Consider the following 23,230-nt stretch of genomic DNA (forward strand, 5'->3'; position numbering starts at 1 on the left):
AGGCCTCTGGCCTGACCAGAATACTCTTGAACCCCAACCCCTGAGATAAGGGAAACTGGTCAGGAAAAGGGGTGAGGGTGTAGAGGAAATCCCTGTCCATATTCTAAAATCCCCATCAGCTCTTTACCTGGCACTTGGCCCAAGGCCATGGCCATACCACCCATACCTTTGGCAGAGCCCTGGCCTCACCCGATGACTCTGGGCTACTTACTCAGGGGGTCGAGTGTCTGGCCCCAGGGCCCTCTGCAGGGAGATCCGGTCACTGGCAAAGGCATTGAAGCAGTGCTTCTTATAGCCCTCTTCCTTTTCCTGGGTCTCCAGGGGAGTCCACTCGTCCTTCTGAAAAGCTTTCCCATCTGCCCCAGGGCCGTTGGGGTCCTGTGGTGGCCGTTCCCAGAAGGGCTTCAGTTCAGCGGGGGTATAGAACCCAGGGAGGCAGAACTTGTTTGTGGAGACCAGTGTCTCCTGGGGCTCTGGAGCCCTGATCTGGAGCTTGGGCATTGAATCCTTAAGGTTGTTCATGGCCCCCACCATGAGGTCCAGGACATGATCCTTCTGGCTCACCAAGGACTTCAGCCATGGTTTCTCTGTGGCATGTTCCCTGCTGCTTACATCCCTCTGCAGGATGAAGAGGAAGAGCACAAAGGCGCTGCCCACTAGGGCCAGGCGCAAGGGCATGTGACGTCTGCGGAGGAGCCTCATTCTCTGGAACCAAAGGGGACCCCGGCTGAGTCAGCTCCAGTGCTGGGCCGATCCTGAAAATAGCTTGATATGTCCGGGTGGCCACACCTTGGGGCCTCAGCCTGAGAAGGGAAAGAAATGACAGGGCAGGGGTGGAGAGGGCGTCAGGGGGTTGGGGCTCCAGACCAGGCTCTGTTGCTGAATAGTGACATCACCTTATCCAATCACTTAACTTTCTTGCTTCTAAATTTCCTCCACCCGTAAAATGAGGAGAACCAGAATCAGTTTCTTTCTTGTCCTAAGATTCTGACATTAGTGGATCTAGAATAATCAGAACACTAAAACTCTAAATGCAGATATTTAACAGAAATAACCACTTTGGGAGACAATTTGGCATTATAAAGTAAAATTTAAAACGTACACACCCCATGATGCTGCAGTTCCACTCCTAGTTTCATATTCCATTCAAACTCCAGTGCACATGAGCCAGGAGGCATGTACCAGAATGTTTCTAGAAGCACTAAATAAAATGACAAAAGTAGCAACCACCCAAATGTCCATCAGCAGTAGAATGAATAGAGTATGAAATATATCCATATTACGGAGTACTCTACAGCAGTGACAAAGAATGAACTATTTCTACATGCAAGATCACAGATGTAATATTGATTGAAAACAAGTTGCAGAAGAATAAGTACAATATGATTCCATTTATAGAAAACTGTAAAGCATGTAAAACTAAACAATGTATTGTTTATGAAAACAAAAATGAGTACACACTATTGTTCATGAATACAAAATGAGTATGTGGTAAAGCTTTAAAGAAAACTAAAGGAACGATGAAAGAAAAGTTTCTGAAGGAGGAGGAAAGATATGAGAATAGAGGCACATGGGGACTTCAAAGTAAAGCATTTTTCCTTAAAGTGGATGGTGGCCACTACTGGTACTGTTATTCCTTATTCCCTAAACATATTTTATAAATATTTTTCTGTATCTACTCATGTTTAATAAAAAATATCTAGATTCCAGGCAGGACTGAGCTTTGGTGTTCATCAGCTTGCACCCCCAGGCACATACATGATCCCACGGCTCAGAGGATGAATGTTTGCAACACCTTCTGTGGAAAGCTCTGAAAACACCAGGGTTCCTTGTTAAGCACCAGATGTTCATGGCACAGACCTGTGTGCAAAGCCCAGTTCTGCCCCTTCTAGTAATAATAGCACCTACCTCCTAGAGTTGTTAGAAGGATTAATAAATTCAATAAATAATCATGGAAAACACTTAGTAGTCCCTGCACACAGTTCATTCTGAAAAAGTATTCACTTTTTATCATTAGTGGCTGTGTGACGCTTGGACAAATTACTTAATCTCTCTATGCCTCAATCTCCTCATCTATAAAGGGGGATAACTAATACCCAACTCACAGGGATGTGATGATTAAATCAGAGATAATGTATGTAAAATCCTTGGCAGAGTACAGGCAAATAATAAGCCCTCAATAAATGGTTATCAATTATTTCCACTATTATAATTAATAAATCCCTGCTCAGCTTTCCAGCAATTTTCCTCAAGCACCTGGTCCTTGGTCAACGCCACACTCATTACTCCATGGCATGTCATGCTATTTAATACTGTTACTTAAACACGCAAGTTCCTGCCTGTGGAGAAGCCTGGCATCTGGAGTCACTTGGACCCGGGGAATATGATCTCAGGGGGAGCATGGATCACTCTGGGCTGGGGGAGACAGGTGGTTTTCTTTTATAACATCAGACTCAGCAGCAGCAGCATCAAAAATCAAATAAAATGAAGTCTCTTTGTCTATTTTGTGTTAGATGTCTACGAAATGGGAGAGGAGGTTGGTTCATTCTGCCAGTATTGATGGAGTATCTGCTATATGCCAGATGTGGGAGACACAGAGATGAGCAAGCCCAACCTTCAAGGAACGTACAGTTAACTGGGGGAGTCAGATTTTAAACAGAGATCATCCAGTGAGAAGATGGCATAGAGAGGTGTGGAGAGCAGCCACCGTGTTTGGACAGGTTCAAGCCTCGGACTAATGAGAGGGCATGGTCCTCTCATGGCAAAGCCATGTGCAAGTCCTAGCTTGGAGGGCAAAGCCCTCCCAGCACAACTATAGCCAAAGGCTATAGTTGTAAGCTTGACCTTATGGTCCAAACCTGTGGTCCCACGTGGCTGAGTGATATGGGCTGCGGGAGGTGCAGCAAGTAAACAAAGCTTGATCAGGTAATAGCACTAACCCACCAGTAGGAGTTGGCCAGGTAAGGTGAGTACACAGAGGCCTAGAGGCAGAAGACAGCATAGCCAATCAGAGAACAGCAAGCATGTAATTGAGTAGATTCGAAACTCAAGAGAACGTTGTAACCACACCCTTATTTTGCCTCCTGGAATCTGGCTATAAAATAAAGACAGGGCTTTCAGGCTGTGGCGCTGTAGCTAGCTCTCCATCAGAGAGGACACCGTCCCACTCAGACCCAGCTTTTTTCGCTTGTCTGTCTTTTCTCAATCCTTCACTGCCCCCTCTCAGGCTCACCAAACCTGGCTGAGCTGGCTCGGCACAGAGAGAACCCTTGGGTTCTGAGGAAGAGAGGATACAGGAAACTGAGCAAGTGGGAGAAGGTGACATTTCTGAAGCAGTTCCGAGGGGGAGGAGCTTGGGCTGAGCACTAATCCACCAGTAGGAGTTGGCCAGGTAAGGTGAGTACACAAAGGCCTAGAGGCAGAAGACAGCATAGCCAATCAGAGAACAGCAAGTAAATTGGGATAGTGGGAGTATGTAGTCTGATCCAAGTAGTAGAGGATGGGCCTGGAGAGGCAGAGGCCACCAAGTCATCATGCCAAGGAGTTTGCTGTTGACCTGAGACATGAGGAGCAATACAGGATTAGTGGGGAGCCCAGTACTACAGGAAGAACAATATGACAGCTGTTGGAGGGTATCTAGGAGACGGACCTGATTGGCAGCTGGATGGCCAATTAAAAGGGGTTGGGGATTTGACCCAAGATAGTATCGGTGCTGATGGAGGAGGGAGAATGTGGTGCTAGAAAACTCCCTTGAGTGACCAATGGGCCAGTTCACTCCAGCTGGGGCACAGAGGTATGAGACAATTGCTTTCCCCACGAGATTTTAGAATCTAGTTGGAGAATAAGAACTGGTACCGTTGGGTCCAGGTAACAACTGTCTAGGGAGGGGACAGGAACAGAGAAAAGATTTTTCACTGAATACCTGTTTGTACTTTGAACCTGACTATATTACCTATTCAAAAACTAATAAAATGAAAACAGTAGCACCGGCAGTAAGTGCCAAGCTGAAAAGGTAGAGTTCTCTGTGGGCTTGAAGATGGCTTCAAGGAGGAAATGGGGATTCGATGTACAGGCAGTTTCCTGCACTCAACTGGGGTTGAGCTATGTATGCTGGGCCAGCACAAGGAGTTCTGCTTGAGCTAGATACCTCATAAATCCTGGAACTGCCCCTGCTAAGCACAGAGTCCCACAGAATGCAGAAGTGTTTGCCATGACAGTGTGGAACTATCCTACAGGTCGCACTTCCCTGATATTTTCTGTCTACCTACCCACAACAGCAAGAAAAGAGGAGGCACAGTTAGAAACAAAGGTGTGGTAATAGATTAGTTAACAGCTGCTGCCAAGTGCTTAAGACTCACCTCCTCCAGGAAGACCTCCCTGACCGACTCCCTCCGAATCACCCAGGTCACTTCACCTTCCTCTTCCTGGCATTGTGTTGTGGTCCTTGGAAGTGGGGTTGGCCTTTATTACTTTTATTCCCCCTGAAGAAAGAGACCTAGGGTTAAATTGAGCCCTTCCCAGGCATCTGTTCTCTCAATCCAACCTGGCAGTCTACGGCTTTCTCTCTGGAGCCTGCAATTCCTCAAGGTACTAACCACATCCTGAAGTGAAAGGAGACACCTGTGATTAGCCCTGGCAGTAAGGGACTCCACCTCTCGTTAGTTTGCTCAGCATGCAGGCAATAGGAAAGAATCACTTGGAAGAGACACATAATCCGATGGAAGGCAGAAGACTGGGATTAAGGATTCCTGCTCACTGAGTAGATGACTCCCGAAGTGTGGTCAGCAAGGTCAGGAGGTCACCGTTTAACCAGCTTTGGAAAGGAATAGCTCCCTCCTTCATGCAGTACTGTACTTTGTCAAGTGCAGAGCTTCACAGGATCCCCCCACAGTGTCTTGTGTAGCTCCCTCACCTTTGGGTTCCCACAGTATGGCCACCAGACCAGGTGCACTGGCAAGTGTGCCTGCAGCCCTCATCCACTCATTCCTCTTCTGCTGCTGCTGGGCCTTCATTCCCAATCCCTTTTCCTCCAGCCACTCTTGGGATCTCAACACGTGGGACCATCTTGGTTTTAGTACTGAGATGATGCCAGAACACAAATTCATCTTCTCTCACTGGTCTAAGGGAACTGAGCCTCAGAACACAAATTCATCTTCTCTCACTGGTCTAAGGGAACTGAGCCTTCACCCAGCTCAGTGTCTATCACACTGCTGACTACAACCCACTATAGGATTGTGAAATAAACTTAAACTGTTGCAAATCAGCATGAAAAAAAAAAATCTTAATGGAGTAGAACAAAAAAGTACCAAAGTATGTCACATGTAATATAGGCATTGTTTCATTAAAATTTCATTGCAGTTATTATACACTAGAGGCCCAGTGCATGGATTCGTGCACTGGTGGAGTCCCTCGGCCTGGCCTGTGCCCCCTCACAATCTAGGACCCCTTGGGGTATGTCGGACTGTCAGTTTTGGCCTGATCCCGCAGGCCAGGCCGAGGGCCTCCAGTATGCATGTAAGATCTTTGGTTAATCTCTTCCCGCTCATCCCCCTCCCACCTTCCCTCTGAGATTCATCAGTCTGTTCCATGTTTCCATGCCTGTGCATTGAGCATCTGCCCCCTGGTGGTCATTGTGCATCATAGCTATCAGTCAAAAGGTCGAATGGTCGCTTAGGCTTTTATATTTATACTAGAGACCCAGTGCACGAAATTCGTGCATGGGGGGGGGAGGGTCCCCTAAGCCCAGCCTGCACCGTCTCCAATCCAGGACCCCTAGGGGGATGTCCGACTGCCGGTTTAGGCCCGATCCCTAAACCGGCAGTCGGACATCCCTCTCACAATCCTGGACCGCTGGCTCCTAACCACTCACCTGCCTGCCAGCCTGATCACCCCTAACTGCCTCTGCCTGCCAGCCAGATCACCCCTCATTGCCCCCACTGCTGGCCTGGTCGCCCCATGCAGCCTGCTGCTTGGGTCGTTTGGTTGCCCCTCACTAAACCCCCTGCCAGCCGGGTCGCCCCACGCAGCCTGTTGCTCAGTTGTTTGGTCGCCCCTCACTAACCCCCCTGGCAGCCTGGTCACCCACGCAGCCTGTTTGGTCATCTGTCCAGTTGCAATGGTTGCTTAGGCTTTTATATAGATCCTATCTAACAAAAGAGTAATATGCAAATTGATCGCACCTCGGCTATACCCACAAGCCACACCCACCAGCCAATCATGAGTGAGTATGCAAATTAACCCAACCAAGATGGCTGTGGCCACAGAGTGAGCAGGAGGCTTGGGTTTCCCCGGCAATGGAGGAAGCCAAGCTTCCTGCACACCCTGGCCGGCCCAGGCCTCTGCTCAAGGCTACAAAGTTTCAATTATAGAAGATAAATAAATCCCAACAAAAATGGCTGCGGCCACTGAGCGAACAGGAGGCTTGGGTTTCCCCGGTGATGGAGGAAGCCAAGCTTTCTGCCTGCCCTGGCCAGCCCAGGCCTCCACTCAAGGCTACAAAGTTTCAATTATAGAAGATAAATAAATCCCAACAAAAATGGCTGCGGCCACTGAGCAAGCAGGAGGCTTGTGTTTCCCCAGCAATGGAGGAAGCCAAGCTTCCTGCACACCCTGGCTGGCCCAGGCCTCTACTCAAGGCTACAAAGTTTCAATTATGGAAGATAAATAAATCCCAGATACCAGGGCCTCTGCTTGGGTCGCCGGGGGGCGTGGCTGGCCTGCAAACCAACACAGGCCCCTCGCCCAGGCCGCCCCATGCCCCAAGGGAACCCACACCCTGATCTGGGACACCCTTCAGGGCAAACCAGCTGGCCCCCACCCATGCACCAGGCCTCTATCCTATCTAATAAAAGAGTAATATGCAAATTGACCGTCACTTCATCACACAAGATGGCTGCCCCCATGTGGACACAAGATGGCCACCACAAGATGGCCAGCAGGGGAGGGCAGTTGGGAGAGACCAGGCCTGCAAGGGAGGGCAGTTGGGGGCGATCAAGCCTACAGGGGAGGGCAGTTAGGGGTGACCAGGCCGGCAGAGGAGGGAAGTTGGTGGTGACTGGGCCTGCAGGGAAGGGCAGTTGGGGGGGACCCAGGCCTGCAGGGGAGAGCAGTTGGGGGGACCAGGCCTGGAGGGGAGGGCAGTTAGGGGTGACCAGGCTGGCAGGGGAGCAGTTAGGCATCAATCAGGCTGGCAGGGGAGTGGTTAGGGGGTGATCAGGCTGGCAGGCAGAAGTAGTTAAGGGCAGTCAGGAAGGCAGCCAGGCAAGCAGTTGGGAGCCAGCAGTCCTGGATTGTGAGAGGGATGTCCGACTGCCTGTTTAGTAGGATTGGGCCTAAACGGGCAGTCGGACATCCCTCAAGGGGTCCCAGACTGGAGAGGGTGCAGGCTGGGCTGAGGGACGCCCCCCCATGCACGAATTTCGTGCACCAGGCCTCTAGTAGATATATAAAAGCCTAAGCAACCAGCCAACAGTTCAAGCATCTGACCGGTAGCTATGACACGCACTGACCATTGAAGGGGCAGACCCTCAATGCAGGAGCGGAAACCACAGGCATGGAAACATGGAACAGACTGATGAATCTCAGAGGGAAGGGGGAGGGAAGAGGGCAGGAAGAGATTAACCAAAGATCTTATATGCACACTAGAAGCCCGGTGCACAAAATTCGTGCACGGAGGGGGGTTGTCCCTCAGCCCAGCCTGTACCCTCTCCAATCTGGGACTCCTGGAGGGATGTCCGACTGCCCGTTTAGGCCCGATCCTACCAGGATCGGGCCTAAACGGGCAGTCGGACATCTCTCTCACAATCCAGGACTGCTGGCTCCCAATTGCTTGCCTGCCTGCCTTCCTGATTGCCCCTAACCGCTTCTGCCTGCCAGCCTGATCACCCCCTAACCACTCTGCTGCCAGCCTGTTTGCCCCCAACTTCCCTCCTCTGCCGGCCTGGTCACCCCTAACTGCCCTCTCCTGCAGGGTTGATCACCTCCAATTTCCCTCCCTTGCAAGCCTGGTCCTTCTCAACTGCCCTCCCTTGCAGGCCTGGTCCCTCACAACTATCCTCCCTTGCAGGCCAGGTGCCTCCCAACTGCCCTCTCCTGCTGGCCATCTTGTAGTGGCCATCTTGTGTCCACATGGGGGCAGGGTCTTAGACCACATGGGGCAGCCATCTTATGTGTTGGAGTGATGGTCAATCTGCATATTACTCTTTTATTAGATAGGATCAGAGGCACCATCCCTTGGCTTGGCCTGTGCCAACTCGCAATCCGGGACCCGCTCATCCCCCTCCCACCTGGGGGATGTCGGAGAGCCAGTTTTGGCCCAATCCCTGCAGGCCAGGCTGAGGGACCCCCACCGGTGCACGAATCTGTGCACCAGGCCTCTAGTATATAGATATGTATAGAGTGTTTCAAAAGTCTTAGTGCAGTTTTAAGCTTTAATAACTTCAGAAACAGAAATGCTACACAGACTTTTAAAGAACATCATTTGAAAGTTTTTATTTAAATTTATTTTATCTTTTTGAGTATTATGAATCTTGAATAAGTTTTTATTTTAATGTTTGTCTCAATCCATTGATGCTAGACACTTCCTGATACAAACTTAAATTGAAAATTTGTTATTAAAAATTCATAAAGGTAAAAAAATGGAAACGATTACATTTTCAAGTTTTGTTTTTTTTTGGTTAGTTGGTAGAGTTCATACCTCTGATGTGATTGCAGTGTAAAATTGCCCTAAGACTTTTGAGATACCCTGTCACAAGTTAAGTGGGTATGAAGTTTTGTTGTAGAATGTTTTTCTTACTTTGGTCCCATCATAGAAATCTGAAAGCCACTGACACCATCCAGTTACATCCTAGGCTCCCCCAAGAGGCCTTTTTAGCTCTCTCCCCTCTTGCCCCTCAGCAGACTTTATGCTTCTACCCTGGCCCCATCACAGCCTTCCCTGTGTGGGAGGAGTCTGTTCTCTCTTACACCTCTGGGAACTCCTGGACCAGAGATGCCAGATTGTTTTCACCTCTTTATCACTTGCAAAATCCCACACAAGTTTAGTATGTAGGAAATAGTCCATAAATTCTTGTTAAATGAGATGAGGACAGACAGGTTAAAGCTACTAGGGTAAGCACTGGCTTTGCCAAGTGATGTTTTGAAAGCACTGACTCCAACAAGCATTGAGTTACGCGATACTCTGTTGTTTAGCCTTAGTGTGCTACTTTGACTGTCTGTGAGTCTAGCACCCTCGTTTCACAGGTGAGGACTTCTCTATTGTCACACAGCTGGTGGCTCCCAGAGCAGATGGCAATTTCCTAACTCCCTGGCCACGGCTCTGTTCCCACATCTCACCTGCCCCTTGGAGGTCTCCTGGGAAGTTTGGCGACTGGGTTTGGCTCTCCTGAGCCTGGGGCAGGGCTGTTTTCATGAGCATCCCAACTTCACTCTCAGAGCCACCACCTCCCCCAACCCCCACTCAAGGCTACAAAGGCTTTAAAGATGCCAAAACTGGAAGTCCCAAGCAAACTTTCAGCTTTTATGAAAGCCAGGGTAAACAACGCAGAACACGCCCTAGCTGGCCAGGTGGCCTCTTTGTAACAAAGTTTCTTTCTGTTTATCAAGTGAGCTGCTCACCTCCGGGAGGGAGACGTGGCAGCCAGGAAGTAAGACGCCACCACAGGGATGTTTGTTCAAGTTAGTCAGACTAAGGCCCAATTACAGGTTCCTTGGAAAAGAGATGACTGTCGCCACTCTCACCCCGGGCCCAGGTGTGTGGAGCTGGACATCATGTTGGGAGAGAGGACGGGTCCATTTCAGGCTACTGGTGGGGGGAGGGGGCCGAGAAGCTGCTTTGGTTACATGATCATCCCTTCCTTCCTCGCCATCAAGCACAGCACTCATTTCACTTCCTCTGTTCTCGTGCTGTGCACAAAGTAGCAAATGATCCCCTTCAAGCCCCTCCTCCCAACTCTGACCCTTCTGATTACAGAATGCTGGGAGGTTTTCACTTTTCTCCATAATTGCACCTTTAAGACACTTCAGCTGCTGTGGCTTATTTTCCCAGAAAGACACACTGAAAGTTATTTCTGTAGCTAGTCTATCAAGTTCTTCCCCCACCATATCTAGGTTCATTTTCTTGTTTGCATAACATTTTAAGCTTGTTATCCAAACACAGATTTTCAATTGAAATAACCTACCCAACTTTGCTCACACTATATACCTAGAACAGTGCTTGACACTCAGTAAATATTTGTTGATTTTATGACAAATTTGTAAAAGCCCTTGAAAATCAAAAGAATATGTAATCAAAGAGGAAGTTCAAGAGCGAGCTCACAACTTTTCACTGGAGTTACTTCCATGCCCTGACAGGTGGGGCAACTGTACTCAAATTGAGCGTTGAGACTGTTGTCTCCTAGGAATCCAGGGATGAAAGAGGAACCTTCAGGTGGGCGTGAGGTGGGATTTTCTAAACCCTGGTGACAGGCTGGGTTTGAGAGAAGGCAAAAAAAAAAAAAAAAGGAACTTGAGTTGAGTTTTAACATCTGTCATTTGGGGCAGTGGAGAGAGGGAGTGTTGAGAGGTATTTCTGAAGGCTTAGACTGGTCACCAGATTGGGGTGGGGGTGATAGGAGAGGACAGAACTGACGTTTTTCCTTCTCTCCTCACCCCACAGTCTGCTCCTGGCTGTAGGCCTTCTACTCAGGTCCACCAGATACTCAATGTGCCACACCCTGAACTCAGGGTCTGTGCCCTACCCCCCACGGCAGCCAGTAGCATCAAAATCCTAGGAACAGCCTCTGCCCCTGCCCCACTACCAGGTGTGTAGTTTGAGTCCCTTCTCAATTTCAGGTTTACCCCGCCCACTGCCAAATTCTGCCGATTCATTCCCTGCCTCCTGGATCCTCCTCTTCCTCTCTACTCAAAACTCATCTGAGAATGGCCCTTATCACCCGACATCTGTAGGATAAGCAGAAGCTGCCTGCCCTCCGCCTTCGCCTCAGGCCTCTCTCCCTTTCACAATCAGAACAGCCATACTTATACTTCTTTAGCACCATCTGATTGCATGTTTCTACACGGCCTGGGCAATCTGCTTCCTGTTTGCTACGCACCCTCACTGGTTATCTTTTCCTCCTCAGAGATTCCCCCTTGTGTTTTTGCTAAGCAAACCGCTTTTCTTTTCCAAATTCTTACTTGAAACTGCCCTCCTCCAAGAAGGCTTCTTAGGCTCAGGTGCATCTTATTGCCCCTGGTATCAAGGTGTATTTGTTTCCAAGTTTCACTACCCATGTTTCTCCATGTGGGACTTCCCCACTAGATTTTATGGGGGAGAACCAACCGGCCTAGACACTAGGCCACTTAGATCCTGTTTTCTTTCTCCTTCACAGTCCTTACATCCTGGTCCCAATCTTCTGCATCTGGGGTGTGATCCACCTAGCCTTCCAGTCCCTGTAATATCCCTCTGCCCTGAGGTCTTCTCATCTGCCTGTCTTTTGTTCTCTGTTATATGTCAGATATAGAGCTGAGGGTGAGGTTTGGGTTTCTTCCTTCTTCAATTCTCTATGTATGGCTCAGGACCAGATTGCACAGAGTACAGGAGAATAATCTGACCCCACAGGGCTCTTAGGTGCCACAAAAGAGTCTTCTAACAGTCCTTTTCCTCCCCAGACTGAACCCATCCTTGTTCACTGCGCAAGCCTTTTACATGGCACAATTACAGCATTGAGCTCCACACAGAGACAGTCACTGCCCTGTACTTGACCTCTCCTTTATTCAAACCCTCACTCTCATTCCCATCAAACGAGAACGGACATTTTGAGCTTTCCCAGAGAGGAGCAGAGGGCCGTATGAAGAGCTAAGTTCACCCACGTCTTCGGCACAGCCATTCACTGGGCCCTCTGGTGTGCAGACACCTACTCTGGTCCTCAGCTTCACTTCTAGACAGATGTCGGAATATGTCCGAGAGCCAGAGTTAGTTTAGGACAGTACCACCACTTTTAAAATTACTACTAACCATGTCGAGTCAGGTAACAGTTATCTTCTCCATTTTTACACAGAAGGAAACAGAAGCACAGGGAGATAAAGCAACTTGACCGAAGTCACATAACCAGGAAGTAGCAGAGGCAGGATTTGCACTCAGGCCCACGTCTCTCCAAAGCCCACTCACTGCCTTAACCATGACCCCACACTGCCTTGCATTTGGCTGGTGCTTGGAGCTTGGCCAAAGCACTTTCCCTACACCTTCTCATTTGCTCCCCACCCGGGGAGTGTTTATGTGCTTTGGCCAAGGTTAGACAGCTAAATCAGCGACAAGGCTGAATCAGCTCCTGCCTCCTTATACTACTGCCTTCTCAAACTGAGAGGCCTTGGGAGCTAGGTTAACTGTCCCTCTTGGCTTCTGTTCTAGGCAATGACTACCCGGACTAAGCCCAAGGTCATATATCCTGTCCAGGTTTCTCCCTCCTGAACTTGGGCTAAGATGTTTCTGATTTCACAGGGCATCTGACATGGATCAAGACCTCTCCTTGCATGCCTGAGCTCTTCTATGCTGCTACAGGTGGGAGTCAGCTGTCCCGCCAACTGTGGGCAATGATTACCCAGGATGAGGCCATCTTGGGCAGTCCAGTATCCTTCATGGTTCCTTCTATCAGCTCCAGACCACCTCTTCCATTTGACAGTCCTGCCCTGTGCCCCTTAAAGTGTTACCTCTGGGTACTTAAAGTGAATGGCTTTCCCGAGGAACAGCAGCTAGGGAAGTACCTGCGATGATACTGACTTCTGCTGGATAATGTGAAGCCAAGTATATTTTAAACCCCTCACCTTAGAGTGTATTATTCATCACATGAATTTGCCATCTCATCCTTTTTACCCTTCCTGTGATGGGCAGGGATACGGCTGATCTCTCTGAGAGAATAGGGCCTGGGTAGTGTACACACATCTCTGGTTAAATGAACACAGCCCCAGGGTCTTCCCCCCCCCCCCCCCCCCCCCCACACACACACACACACAGGAGAGCTCTGTCCTACCCTCTGCCGAGGTCAGGGTCTAGGACAACTGGCTCTGGGTCTAGGACAACTGGCTCTGGGGGTAAGGAACAGTTTCTCCTTTTGGTCAGCCTCGGCTCGGAACAAATGACGGGGAAATCGGGAAGTTGGTGACAGTCACAGTCATGAACGCACATCAGACTCCCTCCCACAATACCACACAGCTCCCATCTGCACCAGGCCCAAGCCTCCAGAGTGAGGACATCCCAGATGGCCCCACCAGGAGGCTTCTCTTGGCTCGCCTCTTCTGCCCAGGGGCGACATGGCCCTGGGGGGAGGGAGCCTCTCTGAAAGACTTTCAGTAGGGGGGCACACAGGGTAGCCCAACCTGAGAGACTGGGCACCCTGGAGTGGGCGGCTGCATGAGCGGGCGCAGGGAAGAGGTGCAGAGCCCTGGAGGGAGTGCTATGGCTTGTCCCTCCCCCACCCCGCCCACCCTTACCAGCCACAGAGGTCTGAGCTTTCCTTCCATCCCTCCTTCAAGGAAGGCACACACGTGGAGGGGGATCCAACCGAGGGAGAAGCTAGAGGCCGCTAGGACAGATCAGGGCCAGTCTGGCCCACCCTCTGCCTTTTATTTGGGGGATGGTGGGGAGGAAGAGGAGGAGAAGGACGGCAGAGACTGGAGGGAAGTTCCCAGAAGGGGGACAGCTCTGGGTTCCAAGTCAGGGGGAGGGTCGCAGGGGTGGGAGAGGATCCCGGGGGTGAGGGGGCTTGTGAGGGTCGTGGGCTGCTTCTGCCGCTTACCTGTCGCGCCAAGGCAGAGCCGCAGCCGCGCCGCCGAGCCGTTCAAGGTTTTCCGACGGGACGTCCTCGAGGGCGGGGCCGGGGCAGGGCCTGTGAACTACCGGGGCGCGTCCTACACGCCCCTTCCAGGCCAGGTGCTGTCGGCCACCCGCCGTGCCCCGATCGCCGCTGCTGGCCGCACCACTCCCGGCGGCTCCCAGGGCCCCGGCCCCTCGCATCCTCCCCTCCCCCTGCTGGCCGCCGCTAGGAGCCCAGTTTCTCCAGATCTCAGCCCACCCCAGGGTGCAGGCTCCAAATTACCTCTTCCGTTTGACAGCCCCGGCTCTCAGCGCCGAAAGGATTGGAGGGTCCTGGCCGAAGACGGCCGGCATCAGCGGTGCCGCCGGTGGCGGGCGCGGACGGCGTGTGCAGGGAACCGCCTACTGGTGGCGGCGCGGCTGGAGCGCTCGGAGCCCGAGGCAGCGAGGCAGCGCGGCAGCGCTGGGGAGTTCAAATGCGGCCCGGCCGTGAGGAGCCAGGGGCTCTGTCCCAGGCTTGCTTCTCCTGGTCCGGGTGTCTTGGGCAAACGACTCCCCCCTTCCATCCAACAGCAAGAGCAGTTATGAACGTGTGCCCCGAACAATGCTGAGGGCGCCCTATGCCAGGTCTTAGGTAAACCACAGCCCCGACAAATACCTGCAACTATTGTCCAGAATATACTCGGCAGGCGGCTGATCACACAGGTACAGTGATGCTCAAAGCATGGTTCCTGGACCAGCAGCATCAGTAGCACCAGATAATTTGTTAGAAATGTAGATTCTTAGGTCCCACCCCAGACCTAAATAATCCGAATCTCTGGGGATGTGGCCCAGAGGTTTGTGTTTTTAAAAGTCCCCCGCGTGATTCTGGTGTACACTCCATTCTGAAAACCACTGAACATATACTGGCAGGGCTGGTTCTAGAATCCAGGTCAATTCAATTCCTCAACTCAAGCTCTGAATCATCCATCCCTCCAGGGCTGCTCCCTGGTCCTGTCCGGCTCTAAGGTTCTGTAATACTATCTTTGGGTCCTTATCTCAGTAATAGAGAAGTAGCATAGTTGACTCCAAATAGCCAATAGTGTGGAAGTCTTTTATGGTAGAATCTTAGACTACCAACTTTGTCTTTCTTTTGTTTTGACATTTAAATGATTTGTATTTCTTTTTTAAAGTATATTTTTATTGATTTCAGAGAGGAAGGAAGAGGGAGAGAGAGATAGAAACATCAATGATGAGAGACAATCATCGATGGGCAGCCTCCTGCATGCCCCCCACCAGGAACTGAGCCCACAACCCAGGCATGTGCCCTGACCTGGAATTGGATCATGACCTTCTGGTTCATAGGTCGATGCTCAACCACTGAGCCACACCAGCTGGGCTAAATGATTTGTATTTCTAAGTCCATAAGACCTGTGAGCAGGGGTCTGGATGAGAAGATCTGAGCAAGAAGACAGTTCTGACATGAACTGGGACGGGCAGGGAAGCCACTTGGGGATTAACAGCTGGATGAAAAAATAATCTTGTTTTCTAATCTGGGACCCCATGGTAGGAGGCCAGAGGTTTTCCAGTGATGGAGTCTGGAGAGACAAGGTCAGGGCAGCATGGAGATCTTGCCCAGCTACACTCGATCAGGGGAGTGGTGAAAGAGGGACATTCCCAAAGGAGTAGAAAGGGAGGTGTCCCCACTCTCTTGGCATGGTCGCCTGTCTCCCCTTACTCCAAGTAGCTGACTAATCCTCTAACCCCCAACTCCCTTTCTTTCACACTAGAGACTTTCTGGGGTTTGAATTCCTAAATAAAGACTTTCTATAGCATTTACAGACACTCAGGGCTCATTTTCACTCCCATTGCTCCAGTTGCCACCATTCTTGTCATTGGCCTTATTTGACACCTATCTTTCTCAGGATAAGGACATTCTCTGTCAAAGATTGTGGGATGCTGCCCCACATTTCTCTCTTTCTGGGACTGGACACTTCTGTATGGGTCTGGCTCTACTATCTTTGCTCTAGCCTTCCTCTAACTCTGCTCTTTGACCCCCCTGGATCACGTGGTTCTGACCTGGCCCTGGAGCCTTAGTCAGGACCCAACCTGACCAGAGGGTGTTAGGCTAGGCTGGATTCACAGCCTCTGTTCTCCCCAGGACAGAGTCATGACCACCAACCGCATCCTGGAGTTCCTGAGAGGGTGGTGCCCAGTTTCCCAAGGAGTGCTTCACTTTCCAGAAGCAGATTACTCATCCAATTTTACTTCAGCTGACTCTGATTTTAAACGTGACTTTGAGTCCTCAGAATCATCAGTTGCCTAATTTGGAGGCACATGCAGTCTACAGGATGTGGGACCCACCCCTAACGTGTCATGCACTGGGCTGTTCTCTCCTAGCAGGAAGAACGGTTCGGGCTCCCTGGCCTCTGCTCCAGGAAGGTCTGGAGATGAGCCACTGCAGAATAGTGACTGTGATCTCAGCCTGCCACTGGTGCAGGCCACTTTTAGAAAGTGTTTTGTTTTTTTTTTAATTGAAAAAGTCATATAGGCACATAATTACAAAAAAAAAATCAAGCACTATATAAAGGTATACAATGAAAGATAAATTTCTTTTTTTATTTTTTTATTAAGGTATTATATGTGTACATATCTTATCATTGCCCCCCCATCCCACTCCTATACATGCCCTCACCCCCCAGAGTTTTGTGTCTATTGGTTATGCTTATATGCTTGCATACAAGTCCTTTAGTTGATCTCTTATCTCCCCCACCTTTCCCTAACCTTCCCGCTGTAATTTGACCTTCTGTTTGATGCTTTTCTGTCTCTGTATCTATCTTTTTGTTCAACAGCTTATAATTTTCTTTATTATCCATAGATGAGTGAGATCATGTGGTATTTTTCTTTCATGGACTGGCTTATTTCACTTAGCATGATGTTCTCCAATTCCATCCAGGTTGCTGCAAATGGTAGGAATTCCTTCTTTTTTATGGCAGCATAGTATTCCATTGTGTAGATGTACCATAGTTTTCTGATCCAGTCATCTGCTGATGGGCACCAAGCTGTTTCCAAATCTTTGCTATTGTAAATTGTGCTGCTATGAACATAGGGGTGCATATATCCTTTCTTATTGGTGTTTCCAGTTTCTTAGGATATATTCCTAGGAGTGGGATTACTGGGTCAAATGGGAGTTCCATTTTCAGTTTTTTGAGGAAACTCCATACTGTTCTCCACAGTGGCTGCACCAGTCTACATTCCCACCAGCAGTGCACGAGGGTTCCTTTTTCTCTGCATCCTCGCCAACACTTGTCGTTTGTTGATTTGTTGATGATAGCCATTCTGACAGGTGTGAGATGGTACCGCATTGTCGTTTTGATTTGCATCTCTCGGATAATTAGTGACGTTGAGCATGTTTTCATGTGTCTCTTGGCCTTCCTTCTGTCTTCTTTTGAAAAGATTCTATTTAGGTCCGTTGCCCATTTTTTTTTTTTGGATCATTTATCTTCCTTTTATTAAGTTGTATAAGCTGCCTATAGATGTTGGAGATTAAACCTTTATCAGTGATAAAATTTGCAAATATGTTCTCCCATACAGTGGGATTTCTTGTTGTTTTGTTGATAGTTTCTTTTGCTGTAAAAAAGCTTTTTATTTTGATGCAGTCCCATTTGTTAATTTTCTCTTTAGCTTCCATTGCCCTAGGGGCAGTATCAGTGAAGAAGTTCTTTTGGCATATGTCTGAGATTTTGCTGCCTGTGGATTCCTCTAGTATTTTTATGGTTTCCCGTCGTATGTTTAAGTCCTGCATCCATTTTGAGTTTATTTTTGTGTATGGTGTAAGTTGGAGATCTAGTTTCATTTTTTCGCATGTATCTTTCCAATTTTCCCAACACCATTTATTGAATAGACTGTCTTGACTCCATTGTATGTTCATGCCTCCTTTGTCAAATATTAATTGAGCATATTGGTTTGGGTTGATATCTGGATTCTCTATTCTATTCCATTGATCTATATGTCTGTTCTTGTGCCAGTACCATGCTGTTTTGAGAACAGTGGCTTTGTAATACAGCTTGAAATCTGGTATTGAGATACCTCCTACTTTATTCTTCTTTCTCAGGATTGCTGTGGCTATTCGGGGTCTTTTTTTTATTCCAGATGAATTTTTGGAGAGTTTTTTCTAAATCTGTGAAATATGCCGTTGGTATTTTGATGGGGAGTGCATTGAATCTATAGATTGCTTTGGGTAGTATGGACATTTTAATGATGTTGATTCTACCAATCCATGAACATGGTATGTTCTTCCATCTGTTTACGTCTTCCTCTATCTCTTTTTTCAGTGTCCTGTAGTTTTCCGCGTATAGGTCTTTTACCTCCTTAGTTAAGTTTATTCCTAGGTATCTTAATTTTTTTGGTGCGATGGTAAATGGGATTGCTTTTTTAGTCTCTCTTTCTATAAGTTCACTATTGGTGTATAGAAAGGCCATAGATTTCTTGGCGTTAATTTTGTATCCTGCTACATTACCAAATTCATTTATTAAGTCTGGTAGTTTTTTGATGGAGTCTTTCGGGTTTTTTATGTACATTATCATGTCATCTGCAAATAAGGATAGCTTTACTTCTTCTTTTCCAATTTGGATGCCTTTTATTTCTTCTTCTTGTCTGATCGCAATGGCTAATATTTCCAGTACTATGTCAAACAGGAGTGGTGAGAGTGGGCATCCCTGTCTTGTTCCTGTTCTTAGGGGAAATGGTTTTAGTTTTTGTCCATTGAGTATGATGTTTGCTGTGGGTTTATCTTATATAGCTTTTATTACGTTGAGGTATGATCCTTCTATTCCCACCTTGTTGAGAGTTTTTAATCAAGAACGAGTGTTGGATTTTGTCAAATGCTTTTTCTGCGTCAATTGATATGACTATGTGATTTTTATCTCTCAGTTTGTTTATGTGATGTATCACATTTATTGATTTACGGATATTGTACCATCCTTGCATCCCTGGGATAAATCCTACTTGGTCATGGTGTATGATCTTTCTGATGTACTGCTGGAGCCGATTTGCTAGAATTTTGTTGAGGATTTTGGCATCTATGTTCATGAGGGATATTGGCCTGTAATTCTCTTTCATTGTGTTGTCTTTATCTGGTTTTGGTATTAGGGTAATGCTGGCTTCATAGAAGGATCTTGGAAGTGTTCCTTCCTCTTGAATTTTTTGGAATAGTCTGAGGAGGATAGGTTTTAGTTCTTCCTTGAATGTTTGGTAAAACTCTCCTGTGAAGCCGTCTGGCCCTGGGCTTTTGTTTGCTGGAAGCTTTTTGATGACTGTTTCAATTTCTTCCATAGTTACTGGCCTATTGAGCTGTTTAGATTCTTCCTGATTGAGTTTTGGAAGGTTATATTTTTCTAGAAATATGCCCATTTCCTCCAGGTTGTCCAGTTTGTTGGAATAGAGTTGTTCGTAGTATTTTGAAACAATCCTTTGTATTTCAGCGGGGTCTGTTGTTATTTCGCCTCTGAAAGATAAATTTCCTCCCTCTCTAGACCTTCTGTCCTTCTCGCCAGAAATCATCTATGCATATTTATGACACACTCTTCCTATCATCAAGCATTTCTGCAGGACATGCCTGAATTCCCTGCTCCTCAGGAAGTCCTGTGAATTTTATTTTTCCCCTCACAATCTTATTTTTATTTCTGGGCCATTTTAGAATTTGTTTTTGGGTGTTCTGAGTTTCGTTTTTCACATCAGTGTGCTTCAGGGGGTTCCCCCACCATACAGCAGGAAGTGTGGTAGGGAACAGATCAGTGGGAACAAGTGAGACAAGAGCAACTCTGAGGCTACTGACATCAGCTTTGGCCCTTATCAAGTCTCTTCTTTCCACATGCAGTCCCTGGTAAGGAGACACCCACCTCTGTGTGGGCAGAATGAGGAAGATTTGCCCATCTGGTGGAGGTGCTGCTGGCTTCACTTAGCAGGAAAAGTTTGTAGAGAAGCTGACCCAAGCTTGCCTTGGAGGTTAGGAGTTGGGCAGCTGGCCTGCTGACAGCCTGTCCACCCTGTTCATGATTTTACTCTCCCACTCCAGAGGCTGGCTGACCACAGAAGGAACCAAGCAAGTCCCTTTATCTTTCTTACATCTCAGTTTGTTATTTGTAAAGTGGGGTTAATGATGCCTAGAGTTTTATCTTTCTTACATCTCAGTTTGTTATTTGTAAAGTGGGGTTAATGATGCCTAGAGTTGTTGTGAAACTCAAGCAGATAACTGAGGTGAAAGTGTGACAGTTTAGTTCTCCTACTGCACCTGTTCCCCCTTCCTTCTCATCTCATTCCCATGCCCAGAAGAGAAACCATCAAAGCAAAAACCTATAACTGTTTCAAGTTCTGTCATAATCATTTATGCATACAGTTCACTCACCTCTGTTTGCCTCAATTTCCTCATCTGTAAAATAAGTATAATATTAATTTTATTATTGAGTTGTCAGATTAAAATAAATAAAATATTTAACCCATTGCCTATACACAATAAGCATTCAGTAAAGGTCATAATGTTAGTCATTATCATTAGCTGTTTTCCTTTTTTTTTTAAAAATCTATTTTTATTGATTTCAGAGAGGAAGGGAGAGAGAAAGAGAGAAAAAAACACATCAGTGATGAGAGAGAATCATTGATTGACTGCCTCCTGCATGCCCCACACTGGGGATCAAGCCCACAACGTGGGCAGGTGCCCTGACCGAGAATCAAACAGTGACCTCCTGGTTCATAAGTCGATGCCCAACCACTGAGACATGCCAGCCGGGCCTTCTTCCTTTCCTACCTTCAACAAAACGATGTTGGAGCCCACCGTGCATAGCTTCTGTGCTAGGCATTGGGTAGGACACAGAGATACAAAGGTAAATAAAACACATCTTTCTCCACAGGACATCTATAGTCTAGGAAAGGAAGTTGATAAATGTAAAAAAGAGTATGACTGGGGTAGAGCCAGGACTATGCTAAGGTGAGTGAGGCACTTGCTTTGGATGCAAAATTGAAGGGGGCACCCCAAAACTCAATGATCAAGTAATATTTAATGAAATATTTTTAAAAAATCAAAATTTATGCAAAAAAATCTGTGACAAGAAAATATCAGCAATCCTATCTAATAATAGACAAATATGCAAATTGACCATACCCCTGACACACCCACAAGCCATGCCCACAAGCCACACCCACCATCCAATCAGAGCGAGCATGCAAATTAACCCAAACCAAGATGGCTACAGCCACAGAGAGCAAGGTTTCCTAGGTAACAGAGGAAGCCAAGCTTTCCGCCTGCCCTAGCCAGGCCTAAGCCTCCACTCAAGCTACAAAGTTTCAATTATAGAAGGTAAACAGGCCAGGGTTGCCGCCGGCAACAGGGGAAGCAAAGCTTTCCGCACACCCTGGCCGGGTCCACCCACTTAAGGCAACAAAGTTTCAATTATAACCCCAATACAAATGGCTGCCGGGCCTCGGAGGGAGCCCCAGGCTTGGCTCCGCTCCAGGCTACGAAGTTTCAATTGTAGAAGGAAAATAAATTCCAGATACAGGGCCTCTGCTTGGGTTGCCAGGGGACGTGGCCGGCCTGCAAACCACCACAGGCCCCTCGCTCAGGCCGCTCCACACCCCAAGGGAACCCCTGCCTGATCCGGGACACCCTTCAGGGCAAACCAACTGGCCCCCATCCCTGTACCAGGCCTCTATCCTATCTAATAAAAGAGTACTATGCAGATTGATCATCACTGCAACACACAATATAACTGCCCCCATGTGGTCAAAGATCCTGCCCCCATGTGGACACAAGATGGCCACCACAAGATGGCCAGCAGGAGAGGGCAGTTGGGAGGCACCCGGCCTGCAAGGGAGGGCAGTTGAGAAGGACCAGGCCTGCAAGGGAGGGCAGTTGGAGGTGATCAACCCTGCAGGAGAGGGCAGTTAGGGGTAACCAGGCCGGCAGAGGAGGGAAGTTGGGGGCAAACAGGCTGGCAGCAGAGTGGTTAGGGGGTGATCAGGCTGGCAGGCAGAAGCGGTTAGGGGCAATCAGGAAGGCAGGCAGGCAAGCAGTTGGGAGCCAGCAGTCCTGGATTGTGAGAGGGATGTCCGACTGCCCGTTTAGGCCCGATCCCAGGGATCGGGCCTAAACGGGCAGTCGGACATCCCTCGAGGGGTCCCAGATTGGAGAGGGTACAGGCTGGGCTGAGGGACAATCCCCCTCCGTGCACGAATTTCGTGCACCGGGCCTCTAGTCTATAATAATAGAAGCGTAATATGCTAATTAGACCAGACGTCCTTCTGGATGTCCTTCCGGGGCTGCTGCTGCGAGGGCCAGGGCAGCAGCGAGGCTGCTGCCTCGGCTCTTGGTGCCCTTTGCATGAATTTTGTGCATCGGGCCTCGAGTTTAAAATAAACAATAGTGCTCTGTTGAGCCATATTGGAGCTTGATGCAAAAGAAAAAAAAATGTGTACCCCATATTCATGTTTTTCTGTATATTTTAAATAGCTATTTTTCTAATAGTAGTAGTTGAAGAAATATTAAAAAGTTTAAAAAGTAGGTGTATTAAAACTCACAACATTAATTTAAGTTTTAATATTTTATTTATACCCAAACAGAATTTACTGATTTTTACTTCAGTTTAAGTTAATTAAAATTTATTTAAGATCATCTCTTGGTCAAGAGAAATTTTCAAACATGGCAGTTCCTCAACTGAAAATGAAATAAGCAAAGAATTAGATTTTGAAAGTATCATTGGTGAGTTTACTTGCATTAAAGCCAATTTTCTTTTTCCTCAGGCTCCAATATAGCTCAGCAGGGCACTGGATTGGGGTCTGGACAAAGAACCTGGAGAAAATGGAGGGGGAAATAAGGGAAAGGGAGAGGGTTTGAAGAGTTGGAGGGTGGGTAATATAGCATTTATTGTTTTTATTACTTACTCAAATATCGTATGTTTAGAAAGCACACACACACACACACACAAAAAAAAAAAAAACACAAAGAAAAAAATAAACTACCCATAATGATTGTACTTAGAGATAACCCCTGTTACTATTGTGGCGTAATACATTCTATTTTTTTTCTAATCATATATAATTCACATACACATGTATTCCATCAATTCTAAGATGCATATTTTATTTTTTATTTTTTAACGTTTCTGAAATCAGAATGTATCTTAAATTGTTGGTATCATAATTTAATTAGCAGTGTTTTTCCTTTACTGATATCCATATAATAAAAGCCTAATATACTAAGTGTCCAGTCAACTGGTCGGCCATTCCACCAATCAAAGTGTAATATGCTAATGATATGCTAAGGCCACTCAACCACTTGCTATGATGTGCACTGACCACCAGGGTGCAGATGCTCCAACCAGTAGGTTAGCGTGCTGCTGGTGTCCGGCCGATCAGGACTGAGCAAGACGGGCCAGACACGCCCTGGAGCCCTCCTGCAGTCCCTCCCTG

General features: G+C 47.7%; 1 protein-coding gene across 4 annotated transcripts in view; it reads right to left on the reverse strand.

Moving 5' to 3' along the window:
- The window catches only part of GALNT6 (polypeptide N-acetylgalactosaminyltransferase 6), a 34,207-nt gene extending 19,856 nt beyond the window's left edge, over positions 1 to 14,351 (reverse strand). The window contains exons 1-4 of one of the 4 annotated variants that reach the window (XM_079775119.1): positions 13,770 to 13,898; positions 4,359 to 4,481; positions 1,107 to 1,201; positions 212 to 803 (exon numbers count right to left, since the gene is read on the reverse strand). In XM_079775119.1, the coding sequence (XP_079631245.1) occupies positions 212 to 702 (491 nt within the window). In that variant the 5' untranslated portion in view covers positions 703 to 803; positions 1,107 to 1,201; positions 4,359 to 4,481; positions 13,770 to 13,898. Of the gene's footprint in view, positions 1 to 211; positions 804 to 1,106; positions 1,202 to 4,358; positions 4,482 to 13,769; positions 13,899 to 14,069 lie in introns of those variants that run through there. The other 3 variants (XM_079775118.1, XM_079775117.1, XM_079775120.1) reach the window with 3 other exon arrangements.
- Positions 14,352 to 23,230: the final 8,879 nt, after the last annotated feature.

Source organism: Cnephaeus nilssonii (assembly GCF_951640355.1).
Source record: "Cnephaeus nilssonii genome assembly, chromosome: 6".
Lineage (NCBI taxonomy): Eukaryota > Metazoa > Chordata > Mammalia > Chiroptera > Vespertilionidae > Cnephaeus > Cnephaeus nilssonii.